Source organism: Poecilia mexicana, unplaced genomic scaffold (assembly GCF_051168715.1).
Source record: "Poecilia mexicana isolate PSO_F unplaced genomic scaffold, ASM5116871v1 scaffold_9, whole genome shotgun sequence".
In the NCBI taxonomy this organism is placed as follows: domain Eukaryota; kingdom Metazoa; phylum Chordata; class Actinopteri; order Cyprinodontiformes; family Poeciliidae; genus Poecilia; species Poecilia mexicana.
In genome coordinates this window covers 20,167,749-20,184,546 of record NW_028263378.1, presented here as the reverse complement: position 1 = coordinate 20,184,546, position 16,798 = coordinate 20,167,749, and the positions used below count along the sequence as shown (strand labels likewise).

Sequence of the window (16,798 nt, the reverse complement as noted above, 5' to 3'; positions counted from 1 at the left end):
GCGCCACGCTGAAGTGGAGGTGCCATCCGTATTACAGGGAAGAAGCTTGTTCCCTGGTAATTGGGTTGTTCAGAAGCCAGGAAGGAGCTGCCAGCAGTTGAGGAGGAAACACGCTTCCTGTCACGTTGCTTGTTATTAGCAAGGACAGGGACGAGAACAGATGAGACAAGCTGCGGGTGTGTGTGCGAATGCGAGGCAGACTCCATAATGCAGTCTATGATGAGAGTGTACCTCTTCTCATCGCGAACCCCACCCGCCCCCCCGGCGTCCCTCTGTCCGCATCAACCGGCAGTAGGGTGTGAAGGCGTTGTATAGGGCTTGTGTATTTTATTTTTTTACTTTGGGAAGAAGGAGAACTCGCAATGGTGCCGTTATCAGATCTGGACCCGGAGCAGAGTTTGACTTTGGATGCAGACTTCATAATGAAAATCTAAGCAATAAGTAAAGCAACTCATTCCCAGTTCAGAGTAAAAAAAAAAAAAAAAAGCATGATGGAAAATCTTCACCTGAAAGTGACATAAAGCAGTTTTTAATTTTACACATGAAGCACACAATATTAGAAAAAAATCTACACTTTAAAGTAAAGACCTAGCAAAAAATAAAAAATATTTGGAGCTGCAAATCTGAAACGGTCTCTGTCAGCAACTTCAGAAAACATACCTGAAAATTGTATGAGTGGAATATTTAGTTTTGGATTAACTATATGAAAAAGTCATGAAATAACTCAATATGAAGAATTGACTGAACAACATCCAAGAGTAGAGATTCAGTAGGTTTTTTTGTTTTTTTCCAGTGAGTTTGACATACAAGACAAATCAAACGACACTGTCAGGTGCTTTAAAAGATGTCAGCAACTGAGTAACGCGCGGGGCCTGATTAAACCAGCAGGGGGTTTATCTCAGTTTAATTACAGCTTCCCTTCTGCTAACAGCGCGCAGCGCTGCGTGGCCAGCCGGCGAGTTAAACGGTCATCTAAACAGTCGGTCAATCAGTCGCCCTGTCAGCTCGCTGCGGCTTGGACACGCGCCCTCGCCGCAGCTCCTCCGCTGGAGCGGAAGGAAAACGTCCACCGTCTCATATATAACTGCACACACACACATTCGCTCAGAGGTCTTATGTGCGCCATCAGACAGAAACGTATGAGAAAAGGGTCGCATGTCTCTTTACAACCTTCTTTTCATATCCAAAACCAAACATCCTGGCAGGATTTAGTTGGAAATCCATTTAACACATGTAACTTTTTTTTTTTTTTTTTTTTTTTTACTGAAATCACACATCTGAGGTAAATAAAATGTGACATATTTAAAGGCTCATATTATGTATTTTGTAATGTCACGCATTCTTGCATTTAGGTTTTTGTTTTTTTTTTGCATCGAAGACTTTAATAATTTAAGTATTTCCAGCTGTCTAAACATAGACGGTTCAGGTTCCGAAAAGTGCCAGACTTAATAAATGCTTCAACATAACATGTGCTAATTGATTAGAAATGCCAAGATCAATGAAATTCTGAACAATATCATGAATTCAAGCATGAAAAATGAGGCAACAAGATTTGCTTTTGGTTTCTGTCTTCAATTTATCACAGGCTTTGTCATTGTGGCTTCATTCTTTCTTTTGGGGTCAAATGATTTTCATGCCCTTTGGCATTTCTTTATCTCATCCGCGCAGACTGCATTCCGCGTTTCCCTCGGTTCCGCTCATGCATGTGTCGAAATTAACTAAAAGCAGTGCAAGTGCAAGAAGAGTAGGAAGGGTAGCAGATATAGAAGGGAGAATGGGGAGGGGGGAGATTTGGTCAGTTCATGAACCAGTAGCCTTCAAATGAACCTGCTCCCTGGTGACTTCCTGCCTTACTCTGGGCCAACTACCTGCTGGTGAAACAGCAGATGTCTGATACGGGTAAGGAGGGAGAGAGACTCTGTGTGTGTGTGTGTGTGTGTGTGTGTGTGTATGTGTGTGTGATTGCATCAAGAGAAGGGATTTAATATGCAAGAATAGATAAAGAAAAGAGGGGAGTGTGAGGCTGAGAGGTGGTGGCCGTAAGGGGGAGACTGAAGACCCTGATGGTAGTCTATCTGCTGAGTCCCTGACCAAATCATAAGGTGGTGTGAGAGAGGGCACGTGTGCCCCTCCTGTCAGCAAGCACACACTGATAGCACCGGACCTGGGCACAACCCATCACATGCCAGCTCCTCACGCTCCCTCTGACCTTTATTTCTCCAGATTTCCCAAAGCCCACGCAGCACCCCTCCAATAAATTCATGCAACTTTGCTTCTCACCTCCTCCTCCCTTCAGGTGTTCCTTTGTTCCTTTCACTCAATTTCCCCCATCACATCTTTACTTTTATCACCTGTTTTTTTTCTCTCTCTTTTTTTTTTTTTTTTTAATACATAGGACAGCGGTATCGCACAGTGCTGGAGTGAGGTCTGTTATTTCAGATGCACCGAATCCAACAAAGACCGAGACGATGAATGATGCAACCATCTAGACTCAATAGCCATATGAAGGTTCTGTTTCCGTAACTTAAGAGCTCTCAATAATTCCAACTCATATTTTATATTCAAAGACAACTGTCTCTGGCACACCAGTGTTAAAGTTAAAGGACAAACTGTGGACGACTGACCTGCTGGTCCCCTGACTTGTGCAGCTGTGGGAGGTTCTCCCAGTCTTGTAGGAAGCAAAGCTGGGACTCTGAGCTAACGTTCCCAGAGCGGGCAAGTAGGAACACACCTGTTGGAAGTGACATATGAGGTTAGACGGTACATGTACACTCTGAGTGGAAGGGAGTGTCCTTGTGAAACTGAGCGGGTATAACAACCAGATGTTTGCACTGTGACACGACACGGTTTTTTTATCCACTTCCCAAGGTGCTTAACGTAGAATAAACAAACTATTAAGATGCAATAACATCAAATTTACTAATTTACTGCTGATCAGCTCTTACATATAGATAATGGGTGTATTTCTTTAGAATATAAAGACATTTACACTAAATACCGTGAGCTGTCCATTACCTTTCACCTGAAAATCAACAAGGATTTCTCAAAACAGTATTTAGAAAAGTCTGCATCAAAACATGACAACTTCTAAGAAAAGATATGTTCATAATAGTTCAATTCAACACATGCAAGAAATGCATTATTTTCTGCATGAACGTATATCTAATGTTTTGTTGGTATTTTAAAACCTGTCATTAGGCCAAAAAGCAATGAATAATGTAAGTTTACATTACTGACTAGTTTTGTCTGTGCAGATCTCTGGAATGAATATTTCTCTCATTTAAAAAAACAAAAAAAACAATCAGATATTATGTTTGTATCATCACCATATGATTAGGGTACACTTTAAAAGAAATTAACATTTCTGTTGTAAACACTTACAATTTTCTTGAGAGAGAGAGGTTCATCGCCCACAGTGAAGCCATTTCTGCAGCAGAGATTCCTGAAGATGGCATCAACCACGACCAACTTTAGCCTGGTGGAGTGAACTCTGCAAACCAGCTCCACCAAAACGGCTGGACACAGATCTAAAGGTGAAAACAGAAAACATAGCATCTTGGAATATATTGTTTTGTTTGTGATGATAGCTGAACCCTCTCCAGCATTTTATATGCTCACTGCAGATGAAACATGTCTTAGTTTTACCATATAAAGTTGTCTCCAAACAGACAAAATCCTGTTTGTTTTTTTTTTGTTTTTTTTTCCATCCGTACCCTGGCTAAGAATGGCGAGGTGCTCCGAGAGGTCTTTGAGGCCTTTTTCCACCAGACTCTGATTAAGTTTAAAATGCTGCTGACACCAAAACTCCACCAACACAGACAGAAGATCCAGCAGAGTGTCTGCCAAGTACAGCTCCCGCTTCTCTGCTCCCTCAGCAAATTCCTTCAGTGAGAATAAACATCATACTACGGATAAAAGCAAGCTTTACAAAGAACATCAATTACAGAAGAACACTTTAATAGGTGCATTAGGTGAATGCCTGACCCTTCATCCAAAGGACATTCCACAGTATTTACCATAATGGCAGCTTCTGTTAGGAGCTGAAGAAGCTTTTTCACGGTGCAGGACAGCAGCGTTGTTCGTTCCCACACGGTCCAGAAAGTCCCATAGATCAACGAACCAGAAGCTGGTGCAGATGACGCTCTGGGTTGTTTGGGAAACATAAAGTCTCTGATGGAGATACAGACAGAGATACGATTATGGTGCATCTCAATAAATAAAAACATCACTGAAAAGATTATTTCAGTAAATCCAATTAAAAAAACAAAAAAAAAACAAGATTCTTCTAGTCTATAGATTCATTATACACAAAGTTATACATTTAAGAGTCTCTCTAATTTTGATTAAAATTGATACAGATAGGAAAATCAAATGTTTTATCCACATTCTAAACATTCTCCTACTTCTATACAAAAAAAAGTAAAAAACATGTAGATAAAATGTTACCTGCTGTTGACAGAGTGAAGTTCACCCTTGAGAAGCATGAGGCAAAGTGCAAGCATGTCACAGTAGAAATGTACCAAGGCTGGCAAGGCGGGTCCAGGGTGTGGGTGACAGGTGTCGCCGTTTGTCAGGCAGTATCTTGTCGACCACACATGAAAATGTAAAATCATGTCATGTTAACTTTGCACAAGTGGTGAGGCTCTTTTGATGTCCAACACAGTAAAATAGGAATATCAATGTCTTTAAAACAGACACATTTTGCAAGAAACCTCACTGACTTCAGGCTTACCTGATGGCGGTCTCTAAAAGCGGCCATAAGCCCATCTTGCACCGAGGACACTGCAGCACTTGGGCATAGTATTTTTTCACTGAGTTTTGAGCCAGCCATGGAGGATTAGTAATGAGCAGGTTTACCATAACCTGATGGAAATTTCTCAGGAAGAGGGACGTGGCGTTGCCCTATGCAACGTAAACACAAACAGCGAGTTTTAGTTGCTTTGAGTATTTGGACCAAGAGATTATTGTGTGAAAATAAACCGAATCTGCAACATATAACATTGCAGACATAATATCTGTTGATCACTGGAGTTCGATATCACTGGAAAATGAATCAGGTTACTCTTTTCGACAGATAACTTGTCACTATAAGGCCTTTCCTATCGTGCATGCTTTTTACTTGAGCATTGTTTAGTGCATCCAAAACACACAAAACAATCCTACTCTAAGTCTTCTATCAACACACACAATCCATCAAGATTTAAACATGTGGTCCAACCACTGATGTATTTGTACAACCCTTTAGGCTCACAAAGCCGCAGGTGGGAATTTGTGCAGTCAGGTATTTCCAGTCCTACCTGCTGTGCGTACTCTATGAGGGAGATCAGGTATGTCGCTGGTGGCAACACGCCTGGAAACACGGCACTTCTGATCGAATCCAAGGCCTCGCTGACTAGGCCGCACTCTATCATACTACTGATGTTGCTTAAATCTGCTACAATTGCCTGGAGGAACAACAGAACAACGGTGAAATGGAAGAAGTATATGGAAAGAAGGGAGGAAAAAAAACATGGCACTCAAAGAGACAGATGGCAGAAAGAGGAGAAGCGAGAGGGCAGGAGGGTAATCGAAATAAGTCGTGAGTTGGCATCGGAAGTTCCTGAGGGTCATTTTTGACCGTCGCTTATTGGCAAATAGCATATGGACTCAGAACGTCCTGAATGGAAATACAAGAGTAGTCCTAATAGCAATCTGACAGACATCCACTTGGGTAAAGTATGGACAGGACGGTGGAGAGTATTGTTAATAGGTCTGCCAATCACAGCTCTCAGATCAGTGGAGAGAGGTGGTTAAATCAGTGACCTGGTTTTGATGCGCCCTCGCGCTTGATGTCACTTTCCATTGAAATGTATGACATAAAGGAAATTGAATGACCTGATCTGCTTGATGAAACACAGAGTTATCCTGCAGATGAACGTATAGCAGTGATTGTGGCTGGGGGTTGATATGTATGCACACCTACCTGTGTGAAGGGACGGTGAGGGTCACGGTAACCTAGAAATTCAAGGAAGCACAGTCTGGGCCGGCCCTGCAAAGACAAAACACCTGAAAAGATGCTGGCGAACAAGGTCAATTAAGCGAGCAGAATGTAGACCAACGGAAAGTTTTTCTTTCAAATCAAACTCTGCGCTTCAGTGCGTGTCTGAAACGAGCTGCAACAATAAACACACCTCTTTTTTGACAGCGAAATTCCTCAGTTCTGCCTCCAAATTAGAGAAGCCATCAAGACAGTTGGCTTTTGTCCCGGATGGAGGATCATCCATTTTGTTAAAATTTACATCCAGGCGATTGCTCTGTCAAACAAGAAAGACAACATAAAATAAAATAAAATAAAATAAAATAAAAATAAAACCAGAGTGGGCTGAACCACCGGCATCTTCTTGAACGAGTGCCGTGTCACCTGGCATGTAAGAAAAACCTCAACCTTGGTTGTCTTTTAACTATTTAAACATCTTGCTTCTTATTAGAAGACCAGATTTGTGAAGTGAACACCTGATGACTATCCTTGTCACAAATTCCTCCCTTGATCAGTGGATCTCTGTAGCTCCTCCAGAGATCCACTAGGGCTTCTTAGTTGCTTCTCTGAAAAACGTTGTTCTTGCCCAGCCTGCCAGTTTAGCTAGATGTCCATGTCTCGACAGTTGCTTTCATAAACTAACCCTGTTAAACTTTACAACTTCACTCCTGATCTGACTGGTTTGTGTGTGTGTGTGTGTGTGTGTGTGTGTGTGTGGGTGTGTGTGTGTGTGTGTGTGTGGGTGTGTGTGTGGGTGTTTTCGCTTCACTACTATGCACTGTTATGTCAGTCAAGCCTGTAAAATTCCAATAAAACACAGGGAGGTTTGGGGCTGTAACAACAAAATATCTAGAAAAGTAAAACAGCTGGGGTCATATGTTTTGCAAAAACCTAACACTAACGTACCCCGAAGAGGTGTTGGACTATGTGGCTCACGGGGTAACAAGGTGAGTTAAGAGATTTTGATTTCTCCGTCACAGGTTTCGCCATGACGTGAGTGATGGACGTGTACATCGGTGGAGGACAGTTGTACACTTCTGCTCTTCCAGCTTTCAGCAGCCTGGATGAGAAAAAAAAAAAAAAAAAAGAGTAAACGTCTTTCATACATGAGTGTTTTCTGAGCGAACTTATATCGAGGTGGAATCTCACCGTTTGAACATGGCTCTTCTGTTGGGCTCTTGGACCATGAGAAGAACTCTCCAGCCCTGAAAAGCACCCGTTATTTGACCTTTGGTTACCTTTTCCCTCCACTGTCTGACGGGGTAAAAGGCGGCTGAGGAGCTGGTGAAAATGGCCACTTCGTAGGGTCCCTCGGGCAGCCAGGAGCCGTTCTTCATGCTTTCCAACACATAGTTAGGAGTCACAACCCACTTCCCTTGGAGGCAGAAGCAACACCACTTAGCATCGGACGTGAAATAAACAAACATGACAGTCAAGAGCAAAACGAAAAACTGTAGACCAGTTATGTAAACTTAAGGTTAAAACAAAAAGAAAACAAGATCTTTTAAGACATCAGCAAATGTTTGACAATAATCCCAACGACTGACCTGCCGCACAAGCTGCCAAAAACTTCTCACTGGGCAAAACCTGGGGGGTTATGAGATGAGTGGTACAGTGCTTGTATACCTGTGAAATATACATGCAAAGGTTCAAATAAATGGGATTAACTGAAAGGTAAATGAAACCGGATGTCTTGGGGGTAACCAGTTACGACAAAGTAAGCTCGAAAGAACACATTAAATATATTCGTTCCGAAATATCAAGAAGCGTCGAAGTGCTACATACGGTCACACGGGTATTTGAATATACAGCACTTCATAATATCTACTGGTAGCTTGTTTCACCTTATTTCAGCTATGGAGCTGAAGTCTGAGAGTCTGCATTGGACAAGTGCACCTTAAATAGCACTTATGGGTTATAGAGAGCATAATTATTTGTTTTAGCAGCTTGAAATTGACAGACGTTCTGATTTTGTGAAGTGCCAAAAATCATCAACTGAGTTCAGAAAAGAAAATGATTAGTTTTCTAGAAATACTCAAAAGATGGCGCCTAAAATGTAGTAAATGTTTCTGCTGTGAATAGATGCTTTTTCTTGATAAGTCAGGTCTTATAGTTAATATTACTACTGTTGACAAGTACTTAAGGAGCGGAGCGGGATTAAGGAGAATTCACAGGTATATCAACTGAATCAATGAAGAAAGGATTCGATGTTGCATATATTATTTTGTGTGATTTTGCATTTCTTTATCGCAAGTATGTATGTGTGTGTGTGTGTGTGTGTGTGGGGGTGTGTGTGTGTGTGTGTGTGTGTGTGTGTGTGTGTGTAGATGAGTGTGAACACATTGATTACATATACAGAATAAGTAAAAAAATAAATAAAAACATTTTCATCTGTTTGCTGACAAATAGCAAAATTAGACATTTTGTAGACCCCCAAAGTAAAATACATTAAAATTGCTCTTAATGATACCAATAATTTTATCAAATTATGTATGTCAGTTGTATCTATATGGGTGATGCAAGTTTTAAATTGAATAGTCAGCTTGGAAAACGAGCCAAATCATGGATTATTTATCTCATGTGAAGTATTGCATGCAGTTAAATCCATAACCTTACAAATAATAAAAGTACAAAGACAAAAACAGTACAGTATTCTCTATATTTTAAGGCACCTTAAAGGCAGAGTTGGTATGGTACAAAAGCAAAAGAATAAGCTTGCAAAATGGAATCCGTCTTGTCAATTGCATATTTTTTGCAATTGTTTGGAGTTAAAATCAATGGATTAAATACATAATCCAAACATACATAAAAAATTATTAATTTGAAAATATGACTTAAATTTTTGATAGTGAAAATTAGGTTAAAATTGGATTTAGGCATTTATGCCATCAGCAATAAAGCAGTCTCTAGTGTGTTGTATGTGTAGTGATTCATTTGGGCTTGAAGGTTACTGGTAAAACTAAGCAGCTGATAGCAGTAGAGGTCATGGTAGGAAAAAAACAAACAAACAAAAAAAATTGGTTAATTGTTGTATTAAAAATGCAACATAACTTTAAGGATGTCAACTTACTGAGCCACCAATGTATTTTCCACCAAGCTGATAAATGCCCTTAATCAAAACTCTCTTAATATCCTGCGCTTTGATCCCAGAGATCTGGAAAACATGTGTGCAGCTCTCCATCCTGAAAAGGAAACCAGCAGAAAATAAGGTAAAAGTGTATGTTAATGTACAGGCAGGCAGGCCGGTCACATAAGTCTCTGAACAATATCAGGCTGTAACACTTAGAATAAATAGCTAACTGGTTGATTGTTACACAAAGCAGACAGGTAAATAAGCTATACAGCGTGGACTACGTAGAGATAATGATTCTGAATTATGCAAGAATTTAGTGACTAACAAAGACATATTCCTACTGGAAAATCCCTTTAGAATTAAAGATATGAAGATATTAGAGGAACATGTTGATCGCTTAGAGAATTTTGTATAAATCTGTAATGGATCTTCTTCCTGAACAGACAGGCACTTTAGATCCAAATAATGTGATTATAGCTACTTTGACAACTTGGCAGTACATTTGGCATTTTAGCACAGCTGGGTTTCCTGTTGACTCAACTTGTTTAACTTGTTAAAGCAGATTAGGTTGTCCAACTACTGTGTAATATTACACTACAACTACAGTAAACCAATCCGTCCTGTTGGCAGTTGCAACATCAAATGTGGGCTTTGGTGTGCTACAGAAGAATTCCTTTAAATGATCCATTTCAAACTTCCTAACAAAGGTTTCGAAATTTGATTATCCACTAAACACACATTCTTTACAGCACAATTTGTGATCTGTGCAACAGTTGAGCTGTTTGAAAAAAAATAAAAATCCCAATGAAAGGGAAGTTTCTATGCTTTGTTTCCCTATCTAAAACAAACAGTTAAAGATCCTCAATTGCAGTTCAATACTCTGATCACAGAGGACACAAATGCCAAGTAAGCAGTGAAATAGGTAGGGCCTCATTGTATTATCTGCACAATGTTTCAGTAAATCACAATCAAAAATGATTGTCTAGGTTTATGTAGAAGATTAATGTGAATATAAATTAATGGTAAAATAGCATAATTTTGCAGAAACATTTCTATCTTTCATGGAACAGGCAGAGGTGCACCTTTCAACTGTGGACAAATTTTACTCACTGCCCATTACTCTGATCAGAAATGGGCAGACAAAATATTGAACATTCATTGTGTTTTTTTAATTCCTCAAAAGCATAAGCAAAATACTTCCACCATTTTCAGTCTGCAAGCAAAGCAACCAACAGTGTGCACTCTGATGCACTTTTTTAAGTTAAATGAGAATTAGTTACATATGAGAATGGATAAAATATTCTTGTTATTCCTCTTTTCTGCAGAAAATCTGCATCAAAGTATCTGAAACACACTTTCTCCTTCTTTTAAGTTTTATAATCCTAATGAATAGTTGAGGCATTTCAGATCATTTCATGCTGTCAATGAATTGTGACTTTAACAGGCCTGATTGTCTAATAAATCTCCCAAAGCATAAGTTTTCCTTAGAATTTAAAATACTTAAGCAATATGTGTTCTCATCCCTAACAAAAAACGAACTGGTAACTTCACTTCTTCCCAAACGTGTTTGCTTTTTTTCAGTGTTTTACACACTGTTTTGAACTCTTTGAACTCAGATGTCATAACATAATCTTTTATTTTTCTAATTTTGCATGTACGCATCAGCATGTACAGTTCAAAATATTTGCAAAAAATAAAAATAAAAATACTGGTTGTTCAGCTGTATCGTATCATTTAACTATGAGTTTATATTTTGTATCGTTGCTTTGATTGGATAGTTGTGGACCTGCGATTGTTAATGAAGTTGTCATCGACCGACATGCCATACTTTTCATACGGCATTATTTTTCTGACACACATCTCACCCAGTAAGCAAATACATGCTGTGGATATTTATGAGTATGTAAATGCAGACTATCAACAACCCAAACTATTAAACAAGTACCTTTCTCATGCCACAGACGGTGACTCCCGATCACATCCAGGCGCGCCAAAACTCTGATAGTAAACAGACATCCAACGATGGCAGCGGTGTTGTGCTCACTGTGTTGTTATTCCCTGTAATACCATATTAACCGTTGCCTTAAAAAAATATGCGCAATGTCTTTGTGCCTTAATGTAAACGCCCTGATATTTATGTTTCAGGCTTGTGTTTCACTCCGTAAATGTGGAACAAGATCTAAGCCACAGTTAATCTATAGATATAAAGGGGGTTATTTTCACGAGTCAACGCGTTGTATTGTCAAAACATCAATTTAAGTTACTTAACCTTCACATAAATATAAAATAATTTACATTTATAATGTAGCGTTACACTAAATAATTTTTTTTAGCAATCAAATGCGTGTTTTTAAGTTTATAAAATAGTGCTATAACCTCTCAGTCTTGCAAGTTGGTACGCTCCGCACAACGGAAGTTTTCACAAAGCTACTTCCGGGTTGTTGTCACGGACGCTTTCAGTTCCCGGAAGTAACCATAAATAACAGGATTATCGCTGTGCTTGAATAACGGGTACATGTTAGCTAAACCTTCACCAGAATAATTCAGCCAAATTTATCCCAGAGAGATGCATGCAGTTTATTGTCTGTCAACCGTAATGCTTTTTTTAAATGCATTTATAGTGATAGCAGCACAGTTTTCGAGAGAATGAAACGAAATGATATTACATGGTAACACATTGCATGTCTTCCTTTCGTAGTTTTGTTGCATTTATAAATTACTATCGCGGATAAATATAAACTGGAAGTGACTTCAGATGATGTGAACCGCTGCTGTAGAGGATTAGCACGGATTGGATTTACAAGGAGTTTGAAAGAGGTAAAACACACTAATAACACTTCTGCTGTTACTGTTATTTTTGACTATTAGAAAAAAATAAATAAGCGCACGGTACGCTTGCAATACTTATTTTACGTGGGTACAACTGGTTCTCAACGTATGCTCAAATAAAATGGATCCCTTTCTGAAACAAGAAGAAGACGAATCCAATTTCTTGAGCGCTGGGTGTGCTTGTGTCTCTACAAGCTTGTGAATGTCAACAAGTCTGCCGCTGACATGCACGTGTGCGCGCGGTCAGACAGCAGAGCAGCTTCAAAGCGAACCTGCTGGCGTTAATGATTAACAGCTTATCTTACCAACGATACTTGTGGTAGCTTTTATGCAGTTATATTTTGTTAATGTTTGGACTTTTTCTCCCATTCTTTAATTGAGTCTATAAAAGATGTTAGATATTTTGAAACGGAAGACTCGACGGTGTCAGCTCCTAGAAATTAAAAAAGGGTCAGTTAAAATGTTCTCTAGAGTCACATTACATTTGATTCTGGCAGAAGGGCTGAAACACATTTTTGAAGTAACAAAGGTGGGAAGTCAGATGTAGTTGCTTTCACGTACTAAACTGTTTTACTAAAAATATATATTTTCTCACATTTCATGCAGTTGTTTTATCTTTCAGTTAATTGTAACTTCCATTTAAAAGAAAACTATAAGCGCAACATTAGTTATCAGAACTTGAGTTCATTCAAGAATGTGTTTTAAATTTACCCCTTGCATTAAGTGAAATTCAGTCAAGCATAGCATTATGACCACTAGCAGACTCATGATATGAATAAAAGTGTTTATTTCTTTTTTCTGGTTACCTTCTGGGAGATTTGATTAATTAGAAGCAGGAGAAATTGTGTAGTGTCAGGTTTTTGAATGAATTTGACATGTACCAAGTTGGGAGGGTTTGGTGCCTGCGTTAAAACACCTCCATAAATACAGCTTCTCTAGGTTGTTTGAAGCCTTCAGTTGTCAGTATGTATGAAAACTTGTCCATTGAAGAAACAGCTGTGAGCTGGAGAAATGCGAAGTCACATTAAGCAGACGTCAGGAGCAAAGACTCGTGGTTCAATTATTGTAGCTCAAATTGCTGCTGATGATAATGCTTGTTCTAATAGAAATGTTTCTCTATACTCAGAGCATCTCAGCTTGTTGCATTGTGGACTTCAAAGCTGCAGACCACTCAGGATGTATAAGTACCTGTCATCTTTTTTTTTTTTTTTTTTCCAGCATTAAAAAGGATGCTGCCACAAAGCAAAAATTTCTCAGAAATGGTTTGAGGAGCACAACAATGAATTGAGCATCTGTGGGATGTCCAGACCACGTGGACCCTGGTTAGCAACATTTATTCTATACTTTCACCTCTTCTTGAGGTTGGGAATTGACTCACCCTTCGTCTGAACTACACAGATTAGGTTGATATGGAACATCTTAGGCTTCAAGGTCACATTTGTCTTCATAGTTGCCTTGGGTTACTTGTCTTGGACCCCGATGTAGTCTTGTCTGTCCTCCAGGTGTATACAAGGATTCACTTTGGGTACTCAACTCCCCCCACCCCCCCCCAGCCCCTTATACCCCCCTCACGTAGTCCAGCCAGAATCCCACATGTTTCTCTAAATTGTCCTCTGGGGTGAATGCATGTGTGCATTGTTATTTATTTATTTTTTTTCTTATTTGTCTCTGTGTTGCCTGGCAATGGATTGAGCGATGGAAAAAGCACCAGCTGTCCCTGCAAGGTGGGAATGGATGGTTTGAAGGATGAATGAGAGCATGGAAGGAACCTTTGGGGATCTCTCATGACTTCCTCTGTAGCTGTGCAGGCTAAGAGCTAACTGAGCCTTCTCCTTCCCAGATAGCAGGTGACAAAAGTTGAATTGGTTCAGTGTTAGTCCATCTTAAAATATGAATTGTTTTTACTTCATTTTTTTTTTTTTAATTGCAACAAGTGAAACACTTCGTTCACTTTTTTTTTCTCTCAGTTAGCTAGATGAGGTTGAAGATTTGTTCACAAAAGTAACAATGAACCAAAGTATGCCAACTGAATTTAGCATCATCTGCTAGTCTTCCAATCAACAGAAGGTGAATCCGGTGCTTTGCAACTGAAGGACACCAAACGTAACAGAAAAGAGCAGTGGAGGCAGCTCCACCCTTAAAGGGCATCCAGCCACATAGAACGTAGAAGAGAGTTGTCCAAAGTGCTAAATTGTTTTTTTTTTTTTCTTGTTGTTGTTTTTTTAGTATTAAAATGACTTTAAATTTAAGTTAAGGTGTTACACAAAGAATAACCAGTTCTAAAACTGTAACTATTTAATCTTGGAAGATGGTGGCTGCAGCCGATCATGGTGCATGAGTTCCTCTGGCATTTAAATGGTCACATTTAAAGCCATAGACAGGGATACTGTATATAAAACAAGTGACACAAGGATAATTGTAGATGATGAACTACTTAATTTCCTTGCTGTAAAAATCAAAACTTTAAGCCAGGATGAAATTGGCATCAAATCTGTTTGAAGTCTTGTTTGACAGCAGTTTTATAATAACTGAAGGTAACACAGTTACTCAATTGTGCTATAAAATGGCACTATATACCGGGAAAATGCATAATTGCTTTGAGATCTGTGAGATTGCCCCTTTTAAGCAATCCCCTGCCCTTGGGATAGCTTTGAGATTTTCAGAACTGTTGTGATCTTGGAAAATGCACCTGTTTAATTTATGACGTTTCCTGAAAAGAGGCTGTTTAGGTACTCACTTTAAAATAATGTTGACTCTAACTTGACATGTTCTAAGTAGTTTTAAAGCGGCAGCCTGGGGGACCTGCTGCTGAATATTTCAGGACAAACTCATTACTGTAAATGGGCCTGTGTGGTAGCCTAGCTGGAGTAGACAAGCCGCAGCAAGAGAGATGGGAAAGTGGTGTGTGCGTGTGTGTGTGTGTGTGTGTGTGTGCGTGCACATAAAAGTGTGTGCATATCTGTAAGGCTAGGTATCTTTCCCATGTTCTAACAGTGGTGAGGCTGACGTCTCAGGCAGTCTGCGTCTCAGTGCCGAGCCCAGTTGTCCCTGTTGCAAATTTTTGAAACACGCAGGGGCTCATCTAACATCTGCTTTCTAAAGAGCTAACGACAAGACAGTGGAGACTGGATGATTTAAAGTGCTCTGCTAATGAGGCCCCGTGTGCTGCCTTGTGAATCCTACACGTTCATGTACACGCTCACACTAAAGATACGTTGGCGGACCAGGCGGTAGAGACCCAGCAGAGCGGATAGTCAAACCCACTGTCTATAAATGTGTGCATTTATAGACAAATGAATATTGTGTTGTAGACAAAAGTACTAAAATTACCTTATTTAGTTCATAACAGTGTCTTTCACATATCCCTTTAAAATGTTCACATTTTCTCACATCACAACCAGTTTCACCAATGTAATTGGATTTTAGGGTTTCAGTCGCACCATGTTCCTTGCATTCTTTTGGGCAGTGCATTGTTAGATGTCAGCGCTTGGGATATTATTTCATAACCCGTTTTAAACCTCGCTGCAACTTTATTACAACAGTAAATAATTTGAAATCCGCCGAGGTAAACTCTTCCCACAGTTCAGCCGCGCAGCATTTAGACCCCCTTCTCAGACAGTGGCACAGAGGGAGCACGATGACGAGGGTAAGCAGTAAGAGAGAAGAAGAGGGGGAGAAATAATAAAGGACAAGCTTAACTGGCGAGGCTGTCAGCGGAGGAAAATAATATTTGTCCAGCTGGACAGGCCTCCCTTTGTGCAGGCTAAATGAATGTTGAGCTTCCTGTCTACCCTGTCAGGGAGAGTGGCGTCGACTGTATGCTGCAGCGAGGAAGCAGGGCTGCGTGCAGGGAGCTGTTTGGAGTTTGACAGGGATTATTAAAATCAGAGCAGATGACGAGGAGAGGGGCAAGAGACGGAGTGTGAGAAAGCTAAATTGACACAGACACTCTCCATTACCTTCCACTTGACTCGCGCTGATGACAGTGTTGATATGAGACCCAGCAGCGCAGCATCGACACGGGATTGGTTGTTAGCGCGAGCATTAAGCACCATGGGGTAGGAGGGGAGGACCTCACTGCTGGTAGACACCCAAGGAGATGAGTTGTTTATTTAAACTCTTGACTGGGGAGGATGTCACCTCATTGTTTATTTATTTGATTTTTTTTTTCTTTTTCCTTCTTCTGTATTCTCTAACTGTATTGTCAGTATGTAAAAACCTTTGGAGGCCAAGCTAATGCATTTTGATCAAGGACTTTTCTACTGCATATGATTTTCTGTGAAAACTGGGAGGGGTGGTTGGGGGGAGGGGGCGAAACAAAAAAAATTTTTTTCTAGATGATAACTTGTCTTTGTTTCATGTGTTGCAAGTAAATTGATTCTTGCAATCTAATAAGACACTTGTTTGAGGAAATATCACATTATCATAGAGCACAGGAGTGTGGAAGCTGTCTTTCTCTTGACAGGCAGCTGTGATAATACAACTGCATCTCAATAAATTAGAATGCCATCAGTAAGTTAATATATTTTGGTAATTCCGTTCAAAAACTGCTTTTTATAGCAATATTGTATTTTTTTTTTATTTTTATTATGACATGCAACAAATGAAAAACCTAAAGTTAAATAAGAAAAATAGAACATTTCATAAGAACAATCTTGAAAAAGGACTTACAACCTTTTTTTAGAGATGTAAAAAAAGAATATATATTTATGTTTTAGTCCAGTAAGCAGTCTGCTAAGGAGGGTCTTGCCAGTGACTGCACCAAACAAGAGTGTTGTATCAAAGCACTAGAAAGTTGAGTTACAGGAAAAAGTATGGCTAGAAAAAGTGCACAAGAAGCAAGAGTAACTGCAGCTTTGAGATGATTCTGAAGCAGAGCT

The 16,798-nt window shown here is 39.7% G+C and overlaps 2 protein-coding genes across 2 annotated transcripts in view; one reads left to right on the top strand and one right to left on the bottom strand.

Moving 5' to 3' along the window:
* slf1 (SMC5/6 complex localization factor 1) overlaps positions 1-11,269 on the bottom strand; it is a 34,738-nt gene extending 23,469 nt beyond the window's left edge. The window contains exons 1-14 of the mRNA XM_015002110.2: positions 11,035-11,269; positions 9,087-9,198; positions 7,564-7,642; positions 7,166-7,391; positions 6,923-7,076; positions 6,171-6,293; positions 5,963-6,028; positions 5,298-5,444; positions 4,733-4,902; positions 4,447-4,581; positions 4,017-4,170; positions 3,714-3,882; positions 3,382-3,527; positions 2,625-2,731 (exon numbers count right to left, since the gene is read on the bottom strand). Coding sequence (XP_014857596.2) covers positions 2,625-2,731; positions 3,382-3,527; positions 3,714-3,882; positions 4,017-4,170; positions 4,447-4,581; positions 4,733-4,902; positions 5,298-5,444; positions 5,963-6,028; positions 6,171-6,293; positions 6,923-7,076; positions 7,166-7,391; positions 7,564-7,642; positions 9,087-9,197 — 1,787 coding nt within the window. The 5' untranslated portion in view covers position 9,198; positions 11,035-11,269. The remainder of the gene's footprint in view (positions 1-2,624; positions 2,732-3,381; positions 3,528-3,713; positions 3,883-4,016; positions 4,171-4,446; positions 4,582-4,732; positions 4,903-5,297; positions 5,445-5,962; positions 6,029-6,170; positions 6,294-6,922; positions 7,077-7,165; positions 7,392-7,563; positions 7,643-9,086; positions 9,199-11,034) is intronic.
* Positions 11,270-11,446: 177 nt separating this feature from the next.
* The window catches only part of kiaa0825 (KIAA0825 ortholog), a 134,985-nt gene continuing 129,633 nt past the window's right edge, over positions 11,447-16,798 (top strand). Inside the window, exon 1 of the mRNA XM_088008953.1 lies at positions 11,447-11,906. The gene's annotated coding sequence lies outside the window, so the exon portion shown is untranslated. The remainder of the gene's footprint in view (positions 11,907-16,798) is intronic.